General features: G+C 29.0%; 1 protein-coding gene across 1 annotated transcript in view; it reads right to left on the minus strand.

The window, feature by feature from the left end:
* The window catches only part of LOC107447434 (uncharacterized), a 161687-nt gene extending 141349 nt beyond the window's left edge, over nt 1-20338 (minus strand). Inside the window, exon 1 of the mRNA XM_016062352.4 lies at nt 20132-20338. Coding sequence (XP_015917838.1) covers nt 20132-20204 — 73 coding nt within the window. The 5' untranslated portion in view covers nt 20205-20338. The remainder of the gene's footprint in view (nt 1-20131) is intronic.
* Nucleotides 20339-22016: the final 1678 nt, after the last annotated feature.

The following is a 22016-nucleotide window of genomic DNA, read 5'->3' on the forward strand; positions in this document are numbered from 1 at the left end:
TCCCTTTTACAGGTGATATGAGGCAAAATTCTGGTTTATTTCTTACGAACTTTAGTTTCAAGTCTACCATATTTAACATTAAACGGTCTTGATAAAAAATATCGCAATGTAAATTTCCGATCATTTCTAACACTTTCCCTTTTGCAATCATTGAAGAACGCTTTTTCAATCCTTCATTCTCTTTGAAGGGATCATTTTCTTCGAGGTGGCCAGCAGTATCTTTGTAAAAGCATTCGGAAGTTAAAAAACTTTTCTTATAATCAGAGCCGTAATTTAATAAAGTTTCAATGTAAGATCTATACGCGTAAGTATTACTAGACGAAGATATGGTGCGATCATTCAACATCACATCGATTTGAGAAAAAAGTGAATGAAAAAATAAATTACAGGTGGAAATTTTCTCATTTTCTGGTAAAGGAGCATTATCTTTCAAAATCTTTACTTTAACGTAGAGTTGGGTAGCACTCAAGTCGAAATATTCCTCCGAAGTTCCAGATATATTAAATTCTATAGGGAGATCATCACGGATGCTTGATATGGGATAGTATTCCGACCACTGTCCTTTTTCTATGGCAGTTTGTGTGGGTGGCATGAGGAATAAATCGAGTTCGGATTTAACAGAGGGTATAGAATCATTTCTTATCAATGCCATGTTAGCTAAAAATATCAGATGTGCACACTTTGCGATACTTTTTACTACTAACAGATTTTCGGTTTCTACGTTTCCTTTTATTTCCACCAACCATGGTTTTTACTTTATCTGCAGCTTTATTGGATAATATTTTAGTTGCCTCCTTTATACGTTGTTTCGAAGCAACTTTTAAATCCTTTCCTTGTATGTAATCGTTTGCAATATCCACTCCCGACCTGAGAGCCTGTCTCCCCACCGCTTTCGCGCCAGATTTGAATAAAGGTAAAACCATTCGAAACATACTTTTAAAAATTCCACCTAAACCACTTCCTCTTTGAAGAGATACACCTTTATAATAAGATAATCCATTTCCTGCTTGATTCGAGTAATAATCTTCGAAAGATTTCGTACAGCAGTGATAGTTTTGATACATTTTTTTTTTCTAGAGAAAATAATTTATTTTGAGCTTATAAAGTTTTCAAGCGAAAGTGAAGTTTCACTATCAACTTCCCTCGTTCAAATGACACGTATCGACCAGAGTGAGTTCTTATAACTATTTCGATTGACTCAATGTGTTTTCTACTCAGGGGTAAATAGTGCGGTCTATCAAATTGAGCATGCACCATTTCTCCGTCTTCTCCTTTCACTGTCAAAATTCGTAAAAGGGGTGCTACTACATCACCCACCATTTCAGGTTGTATAATATCAGTATACACATACAATAAACGCAAATCAACGTTTGGATCTGCTACGAAAGGACTTTCCATAGAAAACGTACCTGGAAGTATAATATTTTCTCCCAATATTTCGTTGTGAGGAAAACCTAAACTTTCAGCCAACCCCTTAGATAAACGCAGTGTAGCTCCGTTCGACAATTGCAGTTTAACTTTCTTTGTAAATTTATTATATCCTAGTTGTATCTTAATATTTTTTTCAAATTGACCGATAATTTCATTCACTGATTCATAAGAACCACTCGGAATAGAGTTTATTTTTTTTACCCCATTCCCTAAATCGTATTCATATGAATTTTCACCGTCAATTATATTATTCCACATTCTAGGATAAATTATTTCCACTAAACCAACCTCCCATTCACCAAAGAGTTCTAATCTTCTTGGGAGCTTTGTGTGAAAATGGGACATTACATTGTCGGGAAAAACATTCATGGAAGCATCACTCGGTAGTGTAATATAGAAACTCATTGTGTTAAATGATGTAACAGTGAGAGGCCATTCGATTTTTATAGGGCGAATAAGTCATTCGAAGGAAGCCAAGTGTTAAATTTATCAGGGTAACCTTTAAATTTAACTAAATATTGTAACTTGTTTCTATGAAAACGTTTTTTTAAAATTTTTTCTACTGGAAACGTTTTAGGGAGAACAACTCTTTGTAATTCCTGAGCATAAAATGTGCCTTTAATTTCTCCCTCCATCAAATCTTTAATTTTATACACTGGCGGTATTCTAGGTATACAATGGGTGATAGTGAATATTTCTTCGGACCAGTTATTTTCATATCCTTTCTCAAAAATCATTTTCGATTTTGCTATGCGGACATTTTCCCCAATTTTAAAAGCACATTTTTTTCTTTTGCGTAAAGGAGTATTTTCATATAAATTATCTAAAACTTGCTTCTCATTTTCCTTTGTAACTTTAGCGGGTTCCATTTTAATGCTGCGGTGATAAGTATTATTGTAACTTTCCGTCACATTTTTTAACACACCGATAAACCTGAAAGTGTTTTTTGCAGTGAAATATTTCCAAAGTTTCGTTTTTAAAGTACGATTAAACCTTTCAATAATAGAACTTTTAGTTTGATTAAATGTCGTGAAAAAGTGCACTCCTTCTTCTTTCAGATAAACTTGGAATTTTTTATTAAGAAATTCTTTACCCTGATCTGTTTGCAACTTTAAAGGTCTCCTTTCTTTAAATATTTCTTTAAACGTAGATATGATACTCTCACTATTCTTTCGTTTCAATGGGAAAGTCCATGCATATTTGGAAAAAACATCAATGCACGTTAAGATGTAGCGATAACCATCGTTCAAACTCGTTATCGCCTTCAAATCAGCTATATCAGCTTGAAACTGTATATTTATCCCACTGACCATCACCCTATTCCGCTTAAAATTATTTCTTACGCTTTTGTGAAGAGTGTATGCATTTTGTGACGATAACCATTTTCTTATCTGTTTACGAGATACTTTTCCTTTCATCGAGCGGAACAAAGCTTCCACCCCACCGAAACTCCCAGGTAGAGTGGGGTCATTATAAAAATCGCCCAATTGCATTCTTACGGAGAGAAAATAAATATAATGTAACCATCTAAAAGTATACAACAAAAATGAGAGCAATTTGAAAATGTAAAACACATTTATTTTTTGAAAAAAAAAAAAAATACACATGTAAGCAAAAATGAGTTTAAAAAAAAATTACATGTAAGTAGAAACAAATTTTACAATAAAATAATCTCAGTGGAAACATAAAAAATAATAAAATGGAAATATATATATACAAATATAGAAGATATTAATATAATACGACAGGATTGGGGTCGGATGCAACATACAAATCTTTAGCATTACTGAGCAATAAGTCTACATCAATTTTCGAAAAAAAGTTTTCATTAATATGGTGGGAAATATGGCTGTTTATGTTCACAAAGTTTTGAACCAATTCATTTAAGTTAATGCTTAAAATGGCTAAATCACCACAGCTTAAAAGCTTTTGCTCGAAATTGAAGGTTAAGCATTCATGTCCGAGTTGATTTGCATAATTTTCACTACAACCGAAACATTGGAATGTGGTGTTTACATTCGTCTCGATGAATGATTTGAGTAACTCCAGCAGTGAGGTTGTGAGTACATCGTCAACATCTGATAATTCCATAGGAGTTGGAATTAGAGGGGGAGGTCGCTTTTTCACCTCGTTTAACGCAACGTTTGGGAACATGTATTTGTATAGATGGAAAATGGCAGAGGATGTAATCTTTTTTTGTAGATCACTATCAGTCGCAAGTTTCACAAACTCTTGCTCCGATAGAGTACACATGGATTCACAAAATTTCCTGGAAAAGTCCTTTTTCTTGAAAAACCTTTGGAATGTCACATACGTTCCTATGTCAAGATCTGCTTTTGAAATATAGAGACTGTCGTTGAGAACAACGGAATCTCCAACCTTCACAGATTCTCCATAATCCTCTGACTTCTTTAAGAAAGCTATCCAAAGAGAAGGAGTGAGTGTAGTACCTTTATAAGTAGGAAACAGATTTCCATTTTCACCTTGTAGATATTCTCTCAAGTGAATAAGTACATTGCCGGAAAAATACACGACTGACACGTAGTTCAATCCACCTAGATGGTATAGGTGATTCGGTAATACGCTAGGAGTTTTCACGTCAGTAACTGGTGAAGATGCAGAAGCACTAACACTCCCCTCCATTGTAGCGAAAGAACGTTTCATCGTGGACTAAAAGGAGAGAGTAACGATTCTAAAAAGAACTTTTTGGAAATAAATGACGACTTCTAAACTACAAAGCTTTTCAAATATTCTTCGTCCAATCAGAGTTTAACACGTATGTGAACCAACAAGTTATCCTTATCGGAAAATCCTTTTAAAGAGTGACGTTATATCTTTACTAAACGCTTTTAACTTTATGTTGATGTAACCATAAATTTATCATTATTCTCAGAAACTTTTTTAATCACAAGAATCTTAACAAAAATGTTAATGCATTACACGTCACTGATAACGAGGAACCAAGAAAATCTCAATTTTTATCATACTCATTAACCATAGACACGCTATTTGAACAACTAAATACACATGTTTACCTTACTAACGAAATCTCCTCATTAATGATTCACCAATAAAATGAAAAGACTACGATCGTAAGATAAAAACAATTTATCACACGCACACACACACTTGGAAAAATACAAATGATCACAGTATTATTAATTACTAAAATTTATCGTTACATTTCATTCACATTCCACTTTTTCTTATCCTCATCAACTCTGTTGTCAAATTTAAAAGTATCCGTTTAAAAATATAAATTTTTCTTAGCTGTACATGCATCCATAGCACACTGGTTAGCGTCACAGTCAAACTAGTGTGTTATGGAAGCATTTTGTAATGGGGAGATTGCTGGTTCGAATCCTCAAATATTTTCTTTTTTTACAAAAAATAAATGTAAAATAGTAACTACTTTACTCACTAGAGAGCAGCATGAGTGAGATACATACACTATTTTAAAATATTTTCCATTTTTACAAAATTATTGTTTATTTCATTCACTAGATGGAGTTACTGAAGACTATATGAAACTAAGAAAAAATTCTAAGTCAAGAAATTTTTTTTTTTCTGAACGATAAAAATTAACTCACCGATAAAGTCAGGAAGGAGATGAACCGTCATCCCTACTCAGAGCTTATCAGTGGGGTAGAACTCTTATCCATACTGAGGAAGTGGGGTATAGCTCTCATCCTATAGACAAGAGGTCATCGATCCGAAGTGGGGTTGAACGCTCATCCCATAGAACTAGAGTAAAAGAGGACATCGACCCAAAGTGGGGTTGAACGCTCATCCCATAGTAAAAAAAGTGGGGTTGAACGCTCAATTTTCCCCTACTGATTTATTATAGTTTTTTATTATAAATAGTATAAAAGTATCTATAGAAAAAATTTCGAAATTTTGGTACTTGCTTTTTTCTTTTAAAGAAAAAAGAAAAGTTTTCAGAAAATGATGTGCGTGTATACATAATAAAATGAAGAGTTTGTGTGTGAGTTTCTCTTTTAACTCACGCAAGAGTCCTGATCTTTGGACAGTGGATGAAAGGGGAAATATTAGTCTTCTGCTGAGAAATTTCAATTTGATTGTTAATAAGAAATGTTTATAAAATTTATTTTTTATTGGCTTAGAAATCAAAATTCTTAAAAAAAAAATGAACTGCCAACAGCAATCAGGTATGTTTGCTAACTTATAGATCTCAGGAGTTTATTGCACTATTTTCAACATTTAATTTTTTTTTATTTGTCAGATAATGCCAGATAAACTGAATGGTCAACATGAACGTGGTAGCATAGGTGGAATGCGTTACTAAATCTAAAGCAATCCAAATATAAGTTTTGTTTTGTTAAGAATTTAAAACGTGTTTCTATAAAAGTAAATAATTTAAAATTAACGACAATTAAAATAAGAAATTTTATTAATTCGTAAAGAAAAACAGATAAAACCGCTGTATAATTATTGACACCAATGATGCTTGGTAAATTTTGGTAATACGAAAGACTCGAAATAAAAAAAAATCTTTAACTAAAGGGCAAAATTAATTTAGAAATGATACTATATTCAATTAGGAAACAAGTCAAAAATCGCCAGATCATGTTTGACACCAAATATGCTTAATTACTTTTGGTAATAGGTACAAATTCAAAAAAAAAAAATTAGCGATATTATAAAATTGCAAATTCGATGGAGAAAAATACGTATTCGCTAAAGATGAATGTAAAAAATTACCGAACTATTATTAACGTCTATGATTATTCGCAAATATGGGTGTTGGATACTACTGGAATCAAAAAACTAAGTCATGTAGTTAAAAATAAAAATTTAAAAAAATGGAGAAATTGTACTAATTCATTAAGAAAAAAATAATAAATGATTTTCCATGATTTTCCAATACCAGTCACCAAACCATTTTTGACGCTAATAATGCTAAAATAATTTGGGTTAGGAATAAAAATATTTAATAATAATAAGCTTTAAGCAAAATTATATAAAGTAATGGTAATAATTTGTTTAACAGAAACACAAAATCCCTCCATGATATTTTCACATCCACTAATGCTTAATTAATTTTAGAAATCGGCACTAATTGAAATAAAAAAATGAGTTATTGTTCTAAAAAACCAAATTAATGAAGAAAGGTCTTAATTCATTAATCACTCTAATTATTTTGGTAATAAGTGCTAATTGAAATAAAAAAAGCTGGAAACTTATTGTAAAGTTGATGGAAAAAGGGAACTAATTAGTGTTGGAGAAACGTAAAAAAATACTATCATGCCATTATTGATAGGAATGATGCTAAATTTTTAGCAATATGCTCAGCTGGTATTATGGTAATTGGCACAGTTTTATTACATATCAAGCATAGGATCAGAGTATTTTATGAAGAATTTTGGTGCTCATTAAAATTGCACCAATACTTGCTTTTTTTTATTATAGATGTTGTTATGGTCCTTCGAAGATTTAAGTGCGGGAAAAAATAGCTTAATTGTGGTAAATTTAAAGTATCATGAGTTGGCGTCGAGAAATACCAATAAGCCAAATGTTATTACATACAGTCAATCTTATATTTTCATTTAAGAATAAGCTACTAAAAACGTTTTGAGCTAATAAAGTTAGTTCATCGGAAAGAGCAACGAATAGTAATAAATAAAAAAAGACATTGGAATTACTTTAACATAATTAAATGTGTCGGCATTTGTCTATCAGTTTTGCGTATGATTTTGTTGTGTTGTTAAGAACTGATTTTGATTAAATTATTCTATTTTTCACACCAAAAGAAGAATGGATGTTTAGCAAGTATACAAATGACAGTTTGAGTCGTAGGGAAACTATTTGTAACGTGTGTATTACATTTTCAGGCTATTATGTTGAAAAATAATTTGAGACGTTGGTTGAAACTATTTGCATCGTGTGTATATTACATCTACTGACTATTATGTTCAAAAATAATTTGAGACGCTTGGTAAAAACTATTTGTATCGTGCGGATATTACATTTTCTGACTATTACGTTGAAAAATAATTTGAGACGTTGGTAAAAACTATTTGTATCGTTTGGATGTTACATTTTCTGACCATTATGTTGAAAAATAATTTAAGACCATGTTGAAAAATAATTTGAGACGTTGGTTAAAACTATTTGCATCGTGTGTATATTACATCTTCTGACTATTATATTGAAAAATAATTTGAGACGTTGGTAAAAACTATTTGTATCGTTTGGATGTTACATTTTCAGACCATTATGCTGAAAAATAATTTGAGATGTTATTAAACTATTTGCATCGTGTGGATATTACATTTTCTGACTATTATGTAGAAAAATAATTTGAGACCATGTTGAAAAATAATTTGAGACGTTGGTTAAAACTATTTGCATCGTGTGCATATTACATCTTCTGACTATTATATTGAAAAATAATTTCAGACGTTGGTAAAAACTATTTGTATCGCTTAGATGTTACATTTTCTGACCATTATGTTGAAAAATAATTTGAGATGTTATTAAACTATTTGTATCGTGTGGATATTACATTTTCTGACTATTATGCTGAAAAATAATTTTAAATAGATGTTGATATGAGCATTTTATAAATTTGTCAAAAAACCATATTTATTATCACACATTAAAAATTAAGAAAGAAATAAACAAAAATGCTATCTAAATCTGACAAATTATTACTGATGAAGGTAGGATTAGAAATTGCAAAAACTGTCTAATTGTAGAATGAAGCTTGAATGTGTTTTCAACTCACCCTTTAAATTTCTCAATTTTATCATCTCAGTTAATCAAATATAAAATCATATGAGGGTCAACTCGTCCCCCAATGGCGGTTGTAGGTAAGTTCTAAAGCCGCCTGTTAAAATGTTGAAGGTTTTCCGTTGTATATTTTTCCCTCTCTCCCGAAAATTTTCATTAAAACTATATTTAGTCAGAAAAAAGGATGTAAGTTTAGTTGCAGCATTATTCAAATGAAATGTTATTTAAAATGGCTTTATTATATTACACTATGTAGAACATATGCTCCATACTTCCTCTATCGCCCAAAGGGATTTAGAATTATATATATATATATATCGTCTACTTCAAACTACGTCTACTTATAACTTTCAAAGAAAAAATCAGGTGTAAAGCGTGTGAAATGGTTGTAAGCTCAAAATATGTAAAGAGTACACAAAACGTTTTCTCGATCCCCACTCTGAGGGGTCCTTTTCAAAGAGAGTGAACTTCAAAAAAACATGTCATTTAGTACTTGTGCAGGAGATCAATATAAAAGGACTGAGTTTGAAGTGCCTCGTGTGTGAGTGAAGAGCTAGGGAATATCACTTCGACGTAGGATTACAGCCTTCCATCAAATTGAAAAATTCATAATAACTGATTCCCCTCAATTTCTCACGCTATGTTTTTTTTTTCTTCCTTTATTATAATTCAAAATGTAGCCATTGAAATAATTAAAGACAACATGAATGTCATGATGTATAGATAATTCGAAGAATTTTTGATACTTTGACAGAAAAAAAGGACAATGAAAATCTTCAGAATATTTCATTTAAGTTCTAAATGAGTCTAATTAATCCCATACAGGAAGAGGTGTAGTTTACAGACGTAAGAGTTATTTGAAATAGAAATTTGTTAAACTTCTGATGCCAAAAAAATGATAAATAAGTTTAGAATCAAAAGGATTAGTAGATCCGTGATAGCAGCTCGATGACCTCACTGCATATATCAATAGAGAAAAAAAAAACTATACTTAATAATAAACACTTGTACTTAATTTTACTTAAATATGAGATCCAGTATAACAATTTTAATGAAAGTCGCTGAACCGAAACTGAGATATGAGATTTTTCTCTACATTTTAAATAAAATGCAGGGAAATATGCTCATCTTTAAAAATGAATGAAGTTTCTTCATCATCAGGGGGCATACTCGCACTTAAAATAAAATCTTTCTCAGTACAAAGCACAACCTCCTCTCCTAATATAACGCTGCCAATTTTTCTACTTTATAATTGGTTGTAGCTACCAAATTAAAGAGGAGAAAATAAAATTTTAAATTATTCTCATTTTTTTTAAACAAATGACAAAGCTGTTTTGCTTTCAAAATTGCTGATGAAATAGATCAGTTTCTAAGTTAGAGTATTCAAGTGATCCAATGACAGATTTAAAACTGTTCTTAGCCTATTTCTATCTTTTAATTTTTTCATTATTTAATTTTTTATGCATTTTTTTTTCTAACAAAATGATTATTTGGGGAAAGTTTACCAACCAAAAACAAAACTATTTTTACTTTTTGTCACTTAACTGGCATTCAAGTGCTAGGAAAATGACATTTTGGAACTTAACTTTCAATTTTATGAATATATAATTATTCAAATCGGTAAAAATCATTCGAAAACGCCCTTAATAATGGTATTAATTAAAAAATATTTTAAAAAATACTAATATTATGGCATAGTAGGAGAAAAACAATGTGAATAAAGTAATTTCTGTACTTAATTTGTGCTTTAATTACTTTGTTTTTCCCAAACTACGTTGCACAACGAATACCCTATCATTTTGAATTTATGGCATATTGTAAGATTACTGTGACAAGGGCTGTGAAAATTCATGGTCATACCTGTCATTCGTATTTACGAATTTCTTAAAGAATTTTTACGAATTACTTAAATTTTTACGAATTTCGAATTACTTAAAGAATAAAAAAATTCCGTTCAAGTCTAACACGCCAAACTGATGATTAATCGTAGGCGAAATTTTAGCGAATAATTTCAGGTTCTTAACTTTTAAAAAATGTACACTCTGTATAATTTTTAATATTAAAAAACGTTGCTTGTAAATGTTTTAAGGGCACTCAATTGGTGTAAATGAATTCGAAAAAAAAACATTTACAATATTTACTTTTTAAAATTTTCACCAATCTATAGAAAGAAATTATCTGGGGGAAAAATATATTTTAAAAGTATTTAAATCAACATAAAAAATATTTTAAGATAAGAAAACAATATAAAAGGATGCTACCCTGAATCTATATCTTTAAAATCCATTTCAGAAACCAATGCTAAAAAATTATAAGGGCGGTTGCAACTGAATAAGACAAGGGACTAACGAAATCGCTAATTAATATAAAGGACGGTGGATGTAACCATAGACTATTTCAACTCTATGGATGTAACCATAGACTATTTCAACTCTATGGATGTAACAACCTTCAAAACAGGTAAAAACATGAAGTTATTACTAATAATGGTCTTTCCTTAGAGGAGGTATTAAGTAAGGGTCTTTCAACTCTTTTTTTTCCCCTTTCTCCTAATTAAACAGGCATTGCTGATTAATACATACTCCTTCCTGAATCCACATTTGTCAGATTTCGAAGACGTTTTTATCTATTCCTCTGTAAAATGTTAATTTGTAACCTTCAATGTATTTAGCTTTTTTTTTTTTTTTTTTTTTTTCATTTTTGAGCCAATAGGACATATTAAAAACAGTCATTGCAGACCACTTCGTTTTGGATTTTGGTACTAAGTATTAAAATACTGGATGATTGGAGGAGTGGTAGTTTTGACTAAATATTTGCACTTTTTAGGAAAAGTTGCTCGAATGGCGTATAAAAATGTTTTGCAATTATAAGAATCTGAGATTTATTTTGAAGTAAACGTTAAAATTTGTTGTCAAAAAAGGTGAAGTAATCCCTTAAGGGGACTAACATTAAAACTTCTATGTTGATATATTCTTGAAATCATGATAATTAATTTTATATAGAACTATCATTTATGTTTTGATGATATTGTGAACCACATTCCCATATCAGCCTTCGAAATTTGTGAGGATTATACGTCTTAATTGAGAAGTTTTCTGGTGGGGGGGGGAAACGAAATTTTTTTTTCAGAACCCCATAACTGTAAGTAGAATATTCTGGGGAAAAGAAATGTACAGTACTCAAAATAAAAAATGAACCCTCCAGAAAAACCTTTGAACTAATTATTGGATTTTCCTTCACGTTCTAAGACTCAATCTTAATGGGTGACTTCAAAGATGCTAATTAAGTAATGTGATATATTATGTAACGATATATTAAGTGACAAAATCAGACTCATAAACATACTTTTTCGGAATAAATATATATTTTTTCGACGGATTCGGATATCGAAGAATCAAAATATAGGGAGTAACCGCAATCTGGCAAATATGGTCTAAATAGTTTGGTCGGGAGAAGGGTTCAGTGTTTGGATGTTTGGTGCCCTTAATGCTAATTTCATTTTTTTAAAATTTCGCCATGTATCTCGAGGTCTTTTAATGATTTTTTAATATTTTTGCATAGAATTATAAAATTCGTTTACATAAATATAATTCTATTCAAAAACTTGCTTTTTATGAATATGCATTATTTTTTATTATTTTACATAAATATAATTGGAAAATTTTGAATTGTGAGGTATGTTATTTTTTACATCATTTTAAAAAATTTAATTTTACATGGCAAATTATAAATGTAATTTCCATGGAATTTTAAAGAAGCATATTTTTACAATTCAATTTTTCAAGCACTATTTGACCGATTTCGCTCAAATTTTGTTTTTTGCCATGTAAAATTACATTCTTTAAAATAATGAAGAAAATTATGCAATTCAAAAAATAATTTCTTTCGTTTTCAGATGCTGTTAGTTAAACTAATTTTGTAGTTGTCAGATAGTAGCTTTGCTATGTCGCTTTATTAAGAAAAACGACATAGCCGAAAATAAGAGTAGTTTTTATTTTAATCATTTATTCGTCTATTTATCGTATTTTTAACATTTACAGAATTATATTTTCATCATTTCTGCTGCTGAGACTTATAGGTTTTGTCAAAAAATGAAGCAATTTTTCCAGGAAAAATGATTTAATGTATGATTAGTTGCACTTATTTTTTTCAGTTAGTATGGTTTACTTTCAGCCTACTCATTTAGCGAAAATATTTTTTTTTCATTTTCTAAAGATTAATTTAATTTATTCTAGTTCAGAAATAGCTACATGGGGATTTTTTTACAAATAAAACGAAGATTTCTATTACGAATAAACCATTAAACAAAATAATTTTTGAATGTAAAATTAGAACTAGTATTTTATTTAATAATCTACTAAAAGAGAAAAATGCTTCTTCCTTGCATGATTAAAAAAAAATTTAAATAAAAAAAACTTAAAAAAAATAAGTGGAAAAATTAACTTAAAAGGACGAATTAAGACAAAGCATCGGAAAGAAAACACTGGGGGGAGGGGGAAGCTTCTTGTTTGTCATTAAATAAATTCAACAACCGATTTATTTCGGGTGGATGAACCAGAATTCATTGTAATTTACTTATTAAATTTTTTTTAAAAATTAATTTACATATGAGGATTAATTTAAAGTCTACGAAAAGGAGCTTTCATACTGTTTAACGGAATGAATACACATATTTTATTGTGATAACAAAATATACAAATGATATTTTTTCAACGAGTTATTAGTTTAATTATAGTATTAAATTAAAATAATTTTTCCATTCTGTAAATATATAACATATGAGAGCCGATTGATACCAATAATGATATTAACATGTTGAATGCCTTGGGGGTCACCGGTGATCGGCACTAAGTTTGTTCGTAGAACCACATGGGTCACCGGTGATTGGCACTAAGTTAGTTCGTAGCATCACGGGGGTCACCGGTAACCGGCAAAGCCAAGATTATCAGAAGTATATAATTCGAGTAAATTTTTAATGCTTTTATATAATAATATTAATAATATATAATTATATAATAATATTATCGTTACTAAAATGGTCTGAAGAAATTTATGCAATATAGAACACGCGAAAATCATTTTGGAAAGACGGTCAAGCCATGCAAAATTAACGCGCCATTCAACGAGTTAAGTAATTGTAATACGATTAAGAAAGTGTTAAGTATTAAGAGTTTCTTTCAGTCAATTTCAAATGAAACTTCATATATTAATTAAATTTTTAGAAATTTTTATTTTAATTCGTTAAACTAAATATTTAATTCGTGTTCAACGCTCTTAATCGAATCAGACGGTTTATGCAACAGGTAGTGAAATCGTTTTTCTGATGTTTTTTTCTCCTGGATTTTTTATCTAGGCTTCTTCAAAGCAGCTTTTTTTTCTATTATTTATTTCATTTGCAATTGGCTAAAATGAAATATAAGGCCGGCACAAAATCAGAATTTAGGATATAAAACGTGCAGCATTTTAGATTCTCTATTATTTTTTCCCACAATATTTAGCCCATAAAATTATGCAATTAACAGTTTTTGAAAGATTTCTAAATAGTTAACAGTTATTATATTTTGGATTTTTGATATGTATTTCTATTTTTATGCAGTTAACGTTAAAGGAAATTTTTAACTCTATCCAAATTGCTTTTCATCAAATGTTTGTCAAGTACCAAAAAATATTGAGAATTCAAAAAATAAAAATTTTGCCTACAATTCAAGATGATCAGGGTAAAAGCTTTTCAGTTCAAGTCCTATGAACAGTTCAAAATATGCGTCAAAAGTGGAATTCTGATGTTGGCCACCATTTTCACCAGGCATTTAACCAAAACCCATGGTTTGGGCTACTCCTTGTATAATCAAAACAATTATTAACATAATTAGTAGCTTCCATTTTCATTAGCTTTAGTACCACTAACATATAAGAGTGATCTTCTATTTTATACAATACATCATTAATTGTATAATTTTTCAAAAGATATTTCATATAATTACATTTTTCGCCATTAATCTCGTAAGCAGTTACTTTATATTTTAATCCATGATTTAATTCGGGAATAGTATAATACTTATTAAATTGATCAACACATTTCATTTGTTTACCTTTCGAAAAGGAACTACTATTCTTAATTTGTGTACCTCTAATATTATTATTATTAACAAATACTCTTTGTTTACATTAACATTTTCCTTGTTATTATTCATTGGTATCTTTCGTTTACCCTGTTAAATCAAATCTACATAATTATTAATTACTAAATAAGAAATTATCTCTTTTAATACAAGAATCATTATCATGAACAGAATTTCTCTTAGAATTATTATGCACAATTATCATTAACATATATACTGGGAGAATATTTAAATTTTCGAGAGTCATTTTCGGTTAGAGAAATACAACACTCTTCGATCAATTGACCCAGTTTTTCGATTTGCTGATAGATTTGTTATGATAATACACAATCATAAATTAGATTTTTAACAAGCGCACGCTTTACTTTCAGATTCTGCGATCTCTGATTTATTGTAACATTTTCGACTTTCTCTTTTTAAACCGAAACAGTATATTAAGTTTGTATTCTACATAATGTTTTTAATCATAGCATTCACTTTCGATTTCAAAACCATTATCACCACGGAATTAAACCTTTTGATTATTCACGAATATTAGTCCTCGAATATTAATATTTTGATGATTTGTGAATTTTTATTCTAGACTAAAGAGACGTTTATCTTGCACTCAGCAAGCATTCATGCGAATCGTTAGATGTTGTATTTATTTCTTCTTTTTGAGTTTCCCAGGAATTAACACCGAACTGCTTCGATGATCCAGTTATTTCGTCTCCGGAAGCATAAGATCAGGTGTAAAGGAAAGTGGGTACATCGCGTTAAGTGAATATATGTTTAAAATAGAAAAGCCCTTCGATTTTCTCTTTTTAAATTGAGATAAGTTATTTAACATTTTCAGAGACATCTACTGGGATTGTGTCAATCCTATTTTTTTCAGTTTTAGAAACTCATGAAAAATTAGCATTATAATATTTTTTTAAGTTGTAACATATTTCAAGAAATTGACTATTTCAATATTTTATTTCATTCTTAAGACCTTAAGACTATGCACTCAATATGAAACTAAAAATAAATTCAAGACACAAAATAACGCTCTTTTACTTTTACTTCATAAATAAATGCTCTCTTTTTTATTTACTATCATAATTAAATTTATTTATGAATATTTTTAAATACATAAGAACTAAAATCGTATTAATTATGAAAATATATTTCATATATATAAAAAAATGTTATTAAATATCTGTATGATTTTGATTAAATATTGTTTTTCTTTTGCTTAATAACATTGAAAAATAGCAGTGGATACTATTGTTTTCATAAATATTTTTTTAAATTTCATTTTTATTTTATTATTCAAATGATAATTAATATTCCAAATATACTTGAAGAAAATGGAAAAGTAGTCATCGAGATTTCAAATAAGATTTATAACGCGAGATGAGATCTATGCTTGCAGCTTTCTTTTCTTGTTTGCTAACTGTGCGAAAAATCTGATTGGAAAAAAATAATAATTTGACGTTATTGTTGATTGTAGGGAGCTTGGCTGTCACAACTTTCTTTTATTACAACTTATTTTTATTTTTTAATTTATCATGATGAAAGATCGTGGTGTTTACAATAACGACAATTCGCATTCTTCCTATTTCCACTGGCAATCAAACTGGTTTTAAAATTTTCAGTCTTGCCTTCCAGAGCAGTGATTCATTGTATTTTGATAGCGTTTGTATTTTTCTTCCGTAAAAAGTAATTTCTCCACTAATGTTCTTTTACTTCATTTTTTTAAAGAATTTAAAAATATTCAATAAAGGATTATATTGCTTAACTCCCTACATATGTATATTTTCATATTTTTCTTCATTTACTGAATTAAATAAAAATTTCATAACACTTTTATGTTCCTGTGTATGTACATTAAAGCCCTAAAAACAGCTAAGAGCTTGATCTTGGCTGAATGATGTGTGCTCTTGTGTACTAGCTATTTTTTTCCTTACTGAGGAAAAACAAACTATCCCAGCCATTAGAGTTTAAGCTATTTATGGAATGGAAGAATTGCAACACTTAAAGTTTATATTTAACGTAAATGTTTTTTCAAGCCTACAAATGAGTGTACGACATATTTTTATTCTTTTTTTGTTAAAAAAAAAAGGGAAAGAAAATGGTAATTTTGTGATGCTTTATAGAATATTGGAAGACTTTTACGTCATTGCATCGATTTAATTAAACCCACTCTATTCATAGGCTAATTTTTTTAATTCTGAAGTATCTTTAAAAAATAAGAAGAAAAAAAAGCTAAAAAAAGGGAATAATATATTTAAAAATAAATTCTACTCTCAAAATGAATAAAAACAAGAAAAATATTATTTCTAAATAAATAAAATTTATATGGAAAGAGCGAATAATTAGCAAATATAACTTTCATGATAAATTACAAGCTTATAAATAAAAAGTAGGCTATCGGTTTTCAAAACACTCCTTTTATCAGTTCTTCAAAAGGGCAATGAGAGAAAAAGATTTTCAAAAAGAGATGAACAGAGTAGAAATATTTCGGAGGGAGGGAGATCACCTGTTGAGAAGATTACTCACTTTGAGACAACAATCGTCTCCTGGAGGATGAACTTGAGGGAGAAAGTTGCTTTCCTCCTTTACTCAATGGTAGAAAGTGACTTGAGTTTCAAAGGCAATATGGATGATGTTTTCTACACTAGGGAACGCTGCAAGCTCGGGACTGCCTAAATTTCCGGGTTACTGTTTGAATTGTATTTTAAAGCCATTTGGCATCATTGTGTTTTGAGATTCTTGCAAACAATGTATTTGATTACTTATTACTTATGTTTACAATGCTAACAATACTTGTGTTTACAATACTAAAAGTGTTAACACCAACGTAAGATGGTGCACAGCTTGCAACACGAACAAACTGTAATAAACAAATGGAAAGAGGCCAAATCAAGACTGCCAAAAAAGCGAGATATTCAAAATCTAGCAACCATGTCACCTTTTTTAATAATAAATAACAGAATAACTAAAACAAATTTTCTCTCCAAACTCCCCAGAATTACATAATAACATTAATATCTTATGAAAGACGGCAGATTTGAGCTCAGAAATTATCTAATTTATTTCTTTTATTGAAAACAAAATTATCCGTTTGAAAACATCGCCTATCAGAATAACATGTAGTAAGCAGCTGCAAACTTTTTAACCGGAGCTAGAGTAGGTGCCGAGCTCGAGATTGTTATTGTTTACATTCCTATTGAAAACACCATCCATTATAAAAAGTAATATGGGTAAAGAAAATTGACCCACATTTTCCTGGATTGAAAAGTTTGAAAAATTAATAGTATTTATTTATTTATTTACTTATTTATTTTTTTGAACTGATCTCTGAGATTACTAGACAAGAAGAATCGATTCAAATTGTGACAAGCCCGCTATAGAATTTACATGTTTAAAAGCATAGTTGAGGAGTGAGGTGCAACACTTTTCTCCCGGCAACCACGACTGAGACAAATGGCGTGTCTTAAGACTTGCAGTTGAATTCCTGCCTTAAAGTTTATTTAAAGTTCTCTAATAATGAAATCAGATTCTTGCGAAACATACATTATTTATTAATACATTTCAAGAACACATTAAATATTATAAATTTGGGCATCAGTCTTAATTAATTTTATTAAATTAGTGAAAATTGTATATATATATATATATATATATATATATATATATATATATATATATATTTTTATTTGAAATATAGATTTTCAGTTTTCAGAATTGAAAATATCAAATTATTTTTAAAACTCATTTTTGTAATTTTGTACATTTTACTTTCTTACGAAAATAAATAAAATAATAAATATAAATTCAGGAACTTAATTATTATTATTCACATTTATTACTATGATCAATTTATATATATTATATATAAGCAGTTATATTTCTTATAAATAATAAATGTAATAATAAATATAAATTGAGGAACTTGATAATTATTAATCACATTTATTATATATTATAAGCAATTGGAGATTAGCGTAACACTCATGACTTCAGTGTTGTTGTTATTATAGTTGGCATAAGCTCAATGCTGGTGTAATTATGATTCGTTGATATATGTGCTGATCTCAACTGCGATATCATCACGGTTTTATTAGCATATAGACATCAATGTTAGCAACATGACATATGTTTCGTTACCATATTGACGTCAGTGGTGGTAGGAATACTATGATATTGACGTGTTATGATATTAATCATGGCCTACTATTAATTGAGATAGTTTTTTACGTATCCCTACTGACGTATAGTTAGAGTCATGCAATTTTTGCGTGCACCTACGACTCTGTGATAATTCAAATCCAAATCTCGTCTTTTTACCTCCCCTACTTCTATGCTGGGTGATATGATGCTAATTGAGTGACCACTGTTATAGTGAAGGGGATGGAATGTCTACCATGCGTGCCGACATGCTTTCCGAAAAAAAGAATAATGAATCAAGAAACTCAGTTTTACATCTTATACGTTTTTATCTCGCTCACACAAAAAAATACATATGGTATATATATATATATATATATATATATATATATATATATATATATATATATATATATATATATATATATATATATTTCAAGACTCCAAAACAGCATTATTTATTTTTATTTTTTCAAAATGGTCTTATTATGTTATTTAACATGCCCATTTTCTAGTTATTTCTTGATTCAGTTACTATTTTGAAAATTTAAATTTGAACTAAATTAGAGCGTGTAAATTTATAACATTTTACTATGTAATCAATCAAATTTCATTTGTTTAAAGTAATTATTCCTTTAAAAAGAACTTATATATCACCTTAAAAATCAAATAAAGTTTGTTCAATTATCTAAACTGATTTGCTAATTCGTAAAACTTTTCTATGTGCGAGTAAAGCATCGAGATCAATAAAAAATTTTATTTACTTCTTCCTTCAATTACATTTCAATTATAAATATTTCATCAATATTTATTTCCTTCGAATGCTACCATTCGTCTGATATACTTCATCCACGCACTCATTTTTTACATTTACTTATTAGTTACTATGAAAACTTCTTGAATACTTAATCACAAAAGAGATAATTTAACAATGCCAAGAGTTTCTCTTATTGCTTTAGAATCGTAAACAGTCATTTTGTTTGAATTTTAAAAAAATGAGCATAGATTAATCTTCTAGCAATGAAAAAGACAACCCGTATCGAAATCCAGCAAATAACAACAGAGAATATCGGGAATGAAAACATCAAAACCAGTTTAATTGCCTGAGGAAGCGCAGACGATTTTAACTCTATTTATTACAATCTATTTTTCTTTATTAATTTAACTTGATAAAATTTTGAGGCGTAAATAACAGTTAACATCCTTTTGATTCCGCGTGGCAATTAAACCGGTTTTTATATTTTCAGTCTTGTTTTCCGGAGGAGTGATTCATTTGATTTCTATAGCTTTTGTATTTTTCTCACTCAAATATTAATTGCCACCACTATTGTATCATTTCTTTTAGATTATTTTTTAAAAGAATCCTAAGCATGTTCAATAAGGAAGCTTAACAATTTTGCATGTGCATATTTACATATTCTTCTTACTCACTAAATTGAATGAAATTGAAGTATTTGTATGTTCCAGTGTATATTACAGTAATTTTCTCACCTTCTGTAGACTTACTAGTTATTTCAGCCATTGGAGGAGTTAACACTATTTATGGAAAGAAGAAATTACTACACTTCATCCATTTAATATAACTGCTTGTTTTTTTGTTTGTTTTTTTTTAAATAATATGTCAGTTTGTTTCTTCATGTTTTTTATCATATTATACAATTTATAATTTAAAGAAATATAAATAAAATACAAACCTATTAAACTTGAATTAAAATCCATGATCGGTACTCTTGCTAGCAGAAACGGTCGGTGTGTTCTAACTCCCATAGGCGCTTGTTCCGTCTATGTATTCGATCTACCTGAAATGAATTTTCTTCATTTGCTTTTGGGAATAAACAGAATGATGGCAAATGGGGACGAGTTCGTTTTATCACCGAGGATGAAAGTTTCTGGCGGAGAGAACCAGTTTTCCTGTTCATGAAGTATACGCCTCTTCCTTTTCATTGGCTCAAATTTCCGGTTAAGATATATCAGTCATCAAGTAACCGGTTCCTACTCCTAGATCTTAAATAACGTGTACAAAATCTTAGTTCTTGAATAACGTACCAATAACAGTGTTAATTACGAAAGATAAAACTTATTTTGCAAGCGTCAAAACAAAAGTCATAAATTCTTTTTTAAAAAAATCTATTTGACTCAAAATTAGTGAGATTACACTTGAATAAAAGTTTTAAAAAGTGTTCAGAGTTAAAACAAAAAAATTTTTCGAAATATAATTCATATTTAATTCAAAACATTTTACTCATTTTTAAATGGGATGAAGATTTAATTGAACTATGCATTTTTCAGTACAAAATGAGTATAAGAAATTCCTTACGACGAAATCGATATCATGATAAATCAAGATAGGTCTGAGGAAAACGGGTCTAAGAAAGCTGAGACATTTATAATGCTTTACTTTAACCTTTCATTGATCTTTTATTAGGATGAAGATTCTATGAAAATTATTTAGAAAGTTTTATTTCAGGTGTAAGGAAAATTTATAAAAGGTATTTTTATTGCAATACACTGCAAAAATTGTTATTGCTTTTGTTGCTATATTAAGCATTTCGGATAAGGAAAAAATGTCAGTTTTTGAATTCCAAATACATATTAGAAATTCTTCACTAAGAAATCTATATTGTTATGCTAATAATGAATTGAAATAGATTTCAGGAAGCGGGTCTAAGAAAGCACTTTATACATTTAAATACAGAAATGCCTCACTTGTTTGCGTTTTTGGATGTGACAGATTTTATTAAATTGTTTTTTACCCAATTAAACGTTTAATCAGAAGAAAGTGATAATTTTTAATTTGAAATAAATATAAGAAATTAGTCGTTAAATAATCCATACCTTTGCGCAAATAATAAATTAAAATAGATCTGGAAAAAAATGGATTTGAGAAAGCAATTAATACATTTAAAATTCTTTACTTTAACCTTATTATTTTATTCATTTTCAATTGAAATATAGATTTTAATGAAATTACTCCAATAGTCGGCAATTTCGAAAGTGATTAAAGTACTTTATTATTATGCGATCATACTAGGCACTTTAATTTAACCTTATAATTTTATTCACTTTCAATAAGGATGAAGATTTTAACGAAACTGCTTCAATAATTTGCAGTATCAAATCAGATAAAAATTCAGAAAACTGAGGTTTATTTAATTATAGTAAAATTTACTGTAACATTAATATTTTACTTCATTTTTAATTCGAATGAAGATTTTATTGAGACTATACTAATACTAATTCAATAGTTTGCAATTTCAAAAGTGATGAAAGTACCAGAAGCAAAAGTTATTTTATAATTTATATTTTATAATTTTTTTGATATAAGATATTATATAAAAGTATAAGAAAAAAAGTACTGGTGGATTCAAAATAAATAATAAGAAATTCCTCACAGAAAAATCGACATTTTTACACAAAATAAAAATTAATCGGGGAATATCATAGGAAATATCTTAGGAAATGGATCAACGAAAGCAATTTATACACGGAATCTGTTGAAAATTCTTGAGAAATCGAATTTTACCTATTTGACTTTCTTCAAATTCAAAAATAGACTAATAAAGAATTTAAAAAAATTTT

This window comes from Parasteatoda tepidariorum, chromosome 3 (genome assembly GCF_982258835.1).
Source record: "Parasteatoda tepidariorum strain Cologne lab strain chromosome 3, Ptep-v5.0, whole genome shotgun sequence".
NCBI lineage: Eukaryota > Metazoa > Arthropoda > Arachnida > Araneae > Theridiidae > Parasteatoda > Parasteatoda tepidariorum.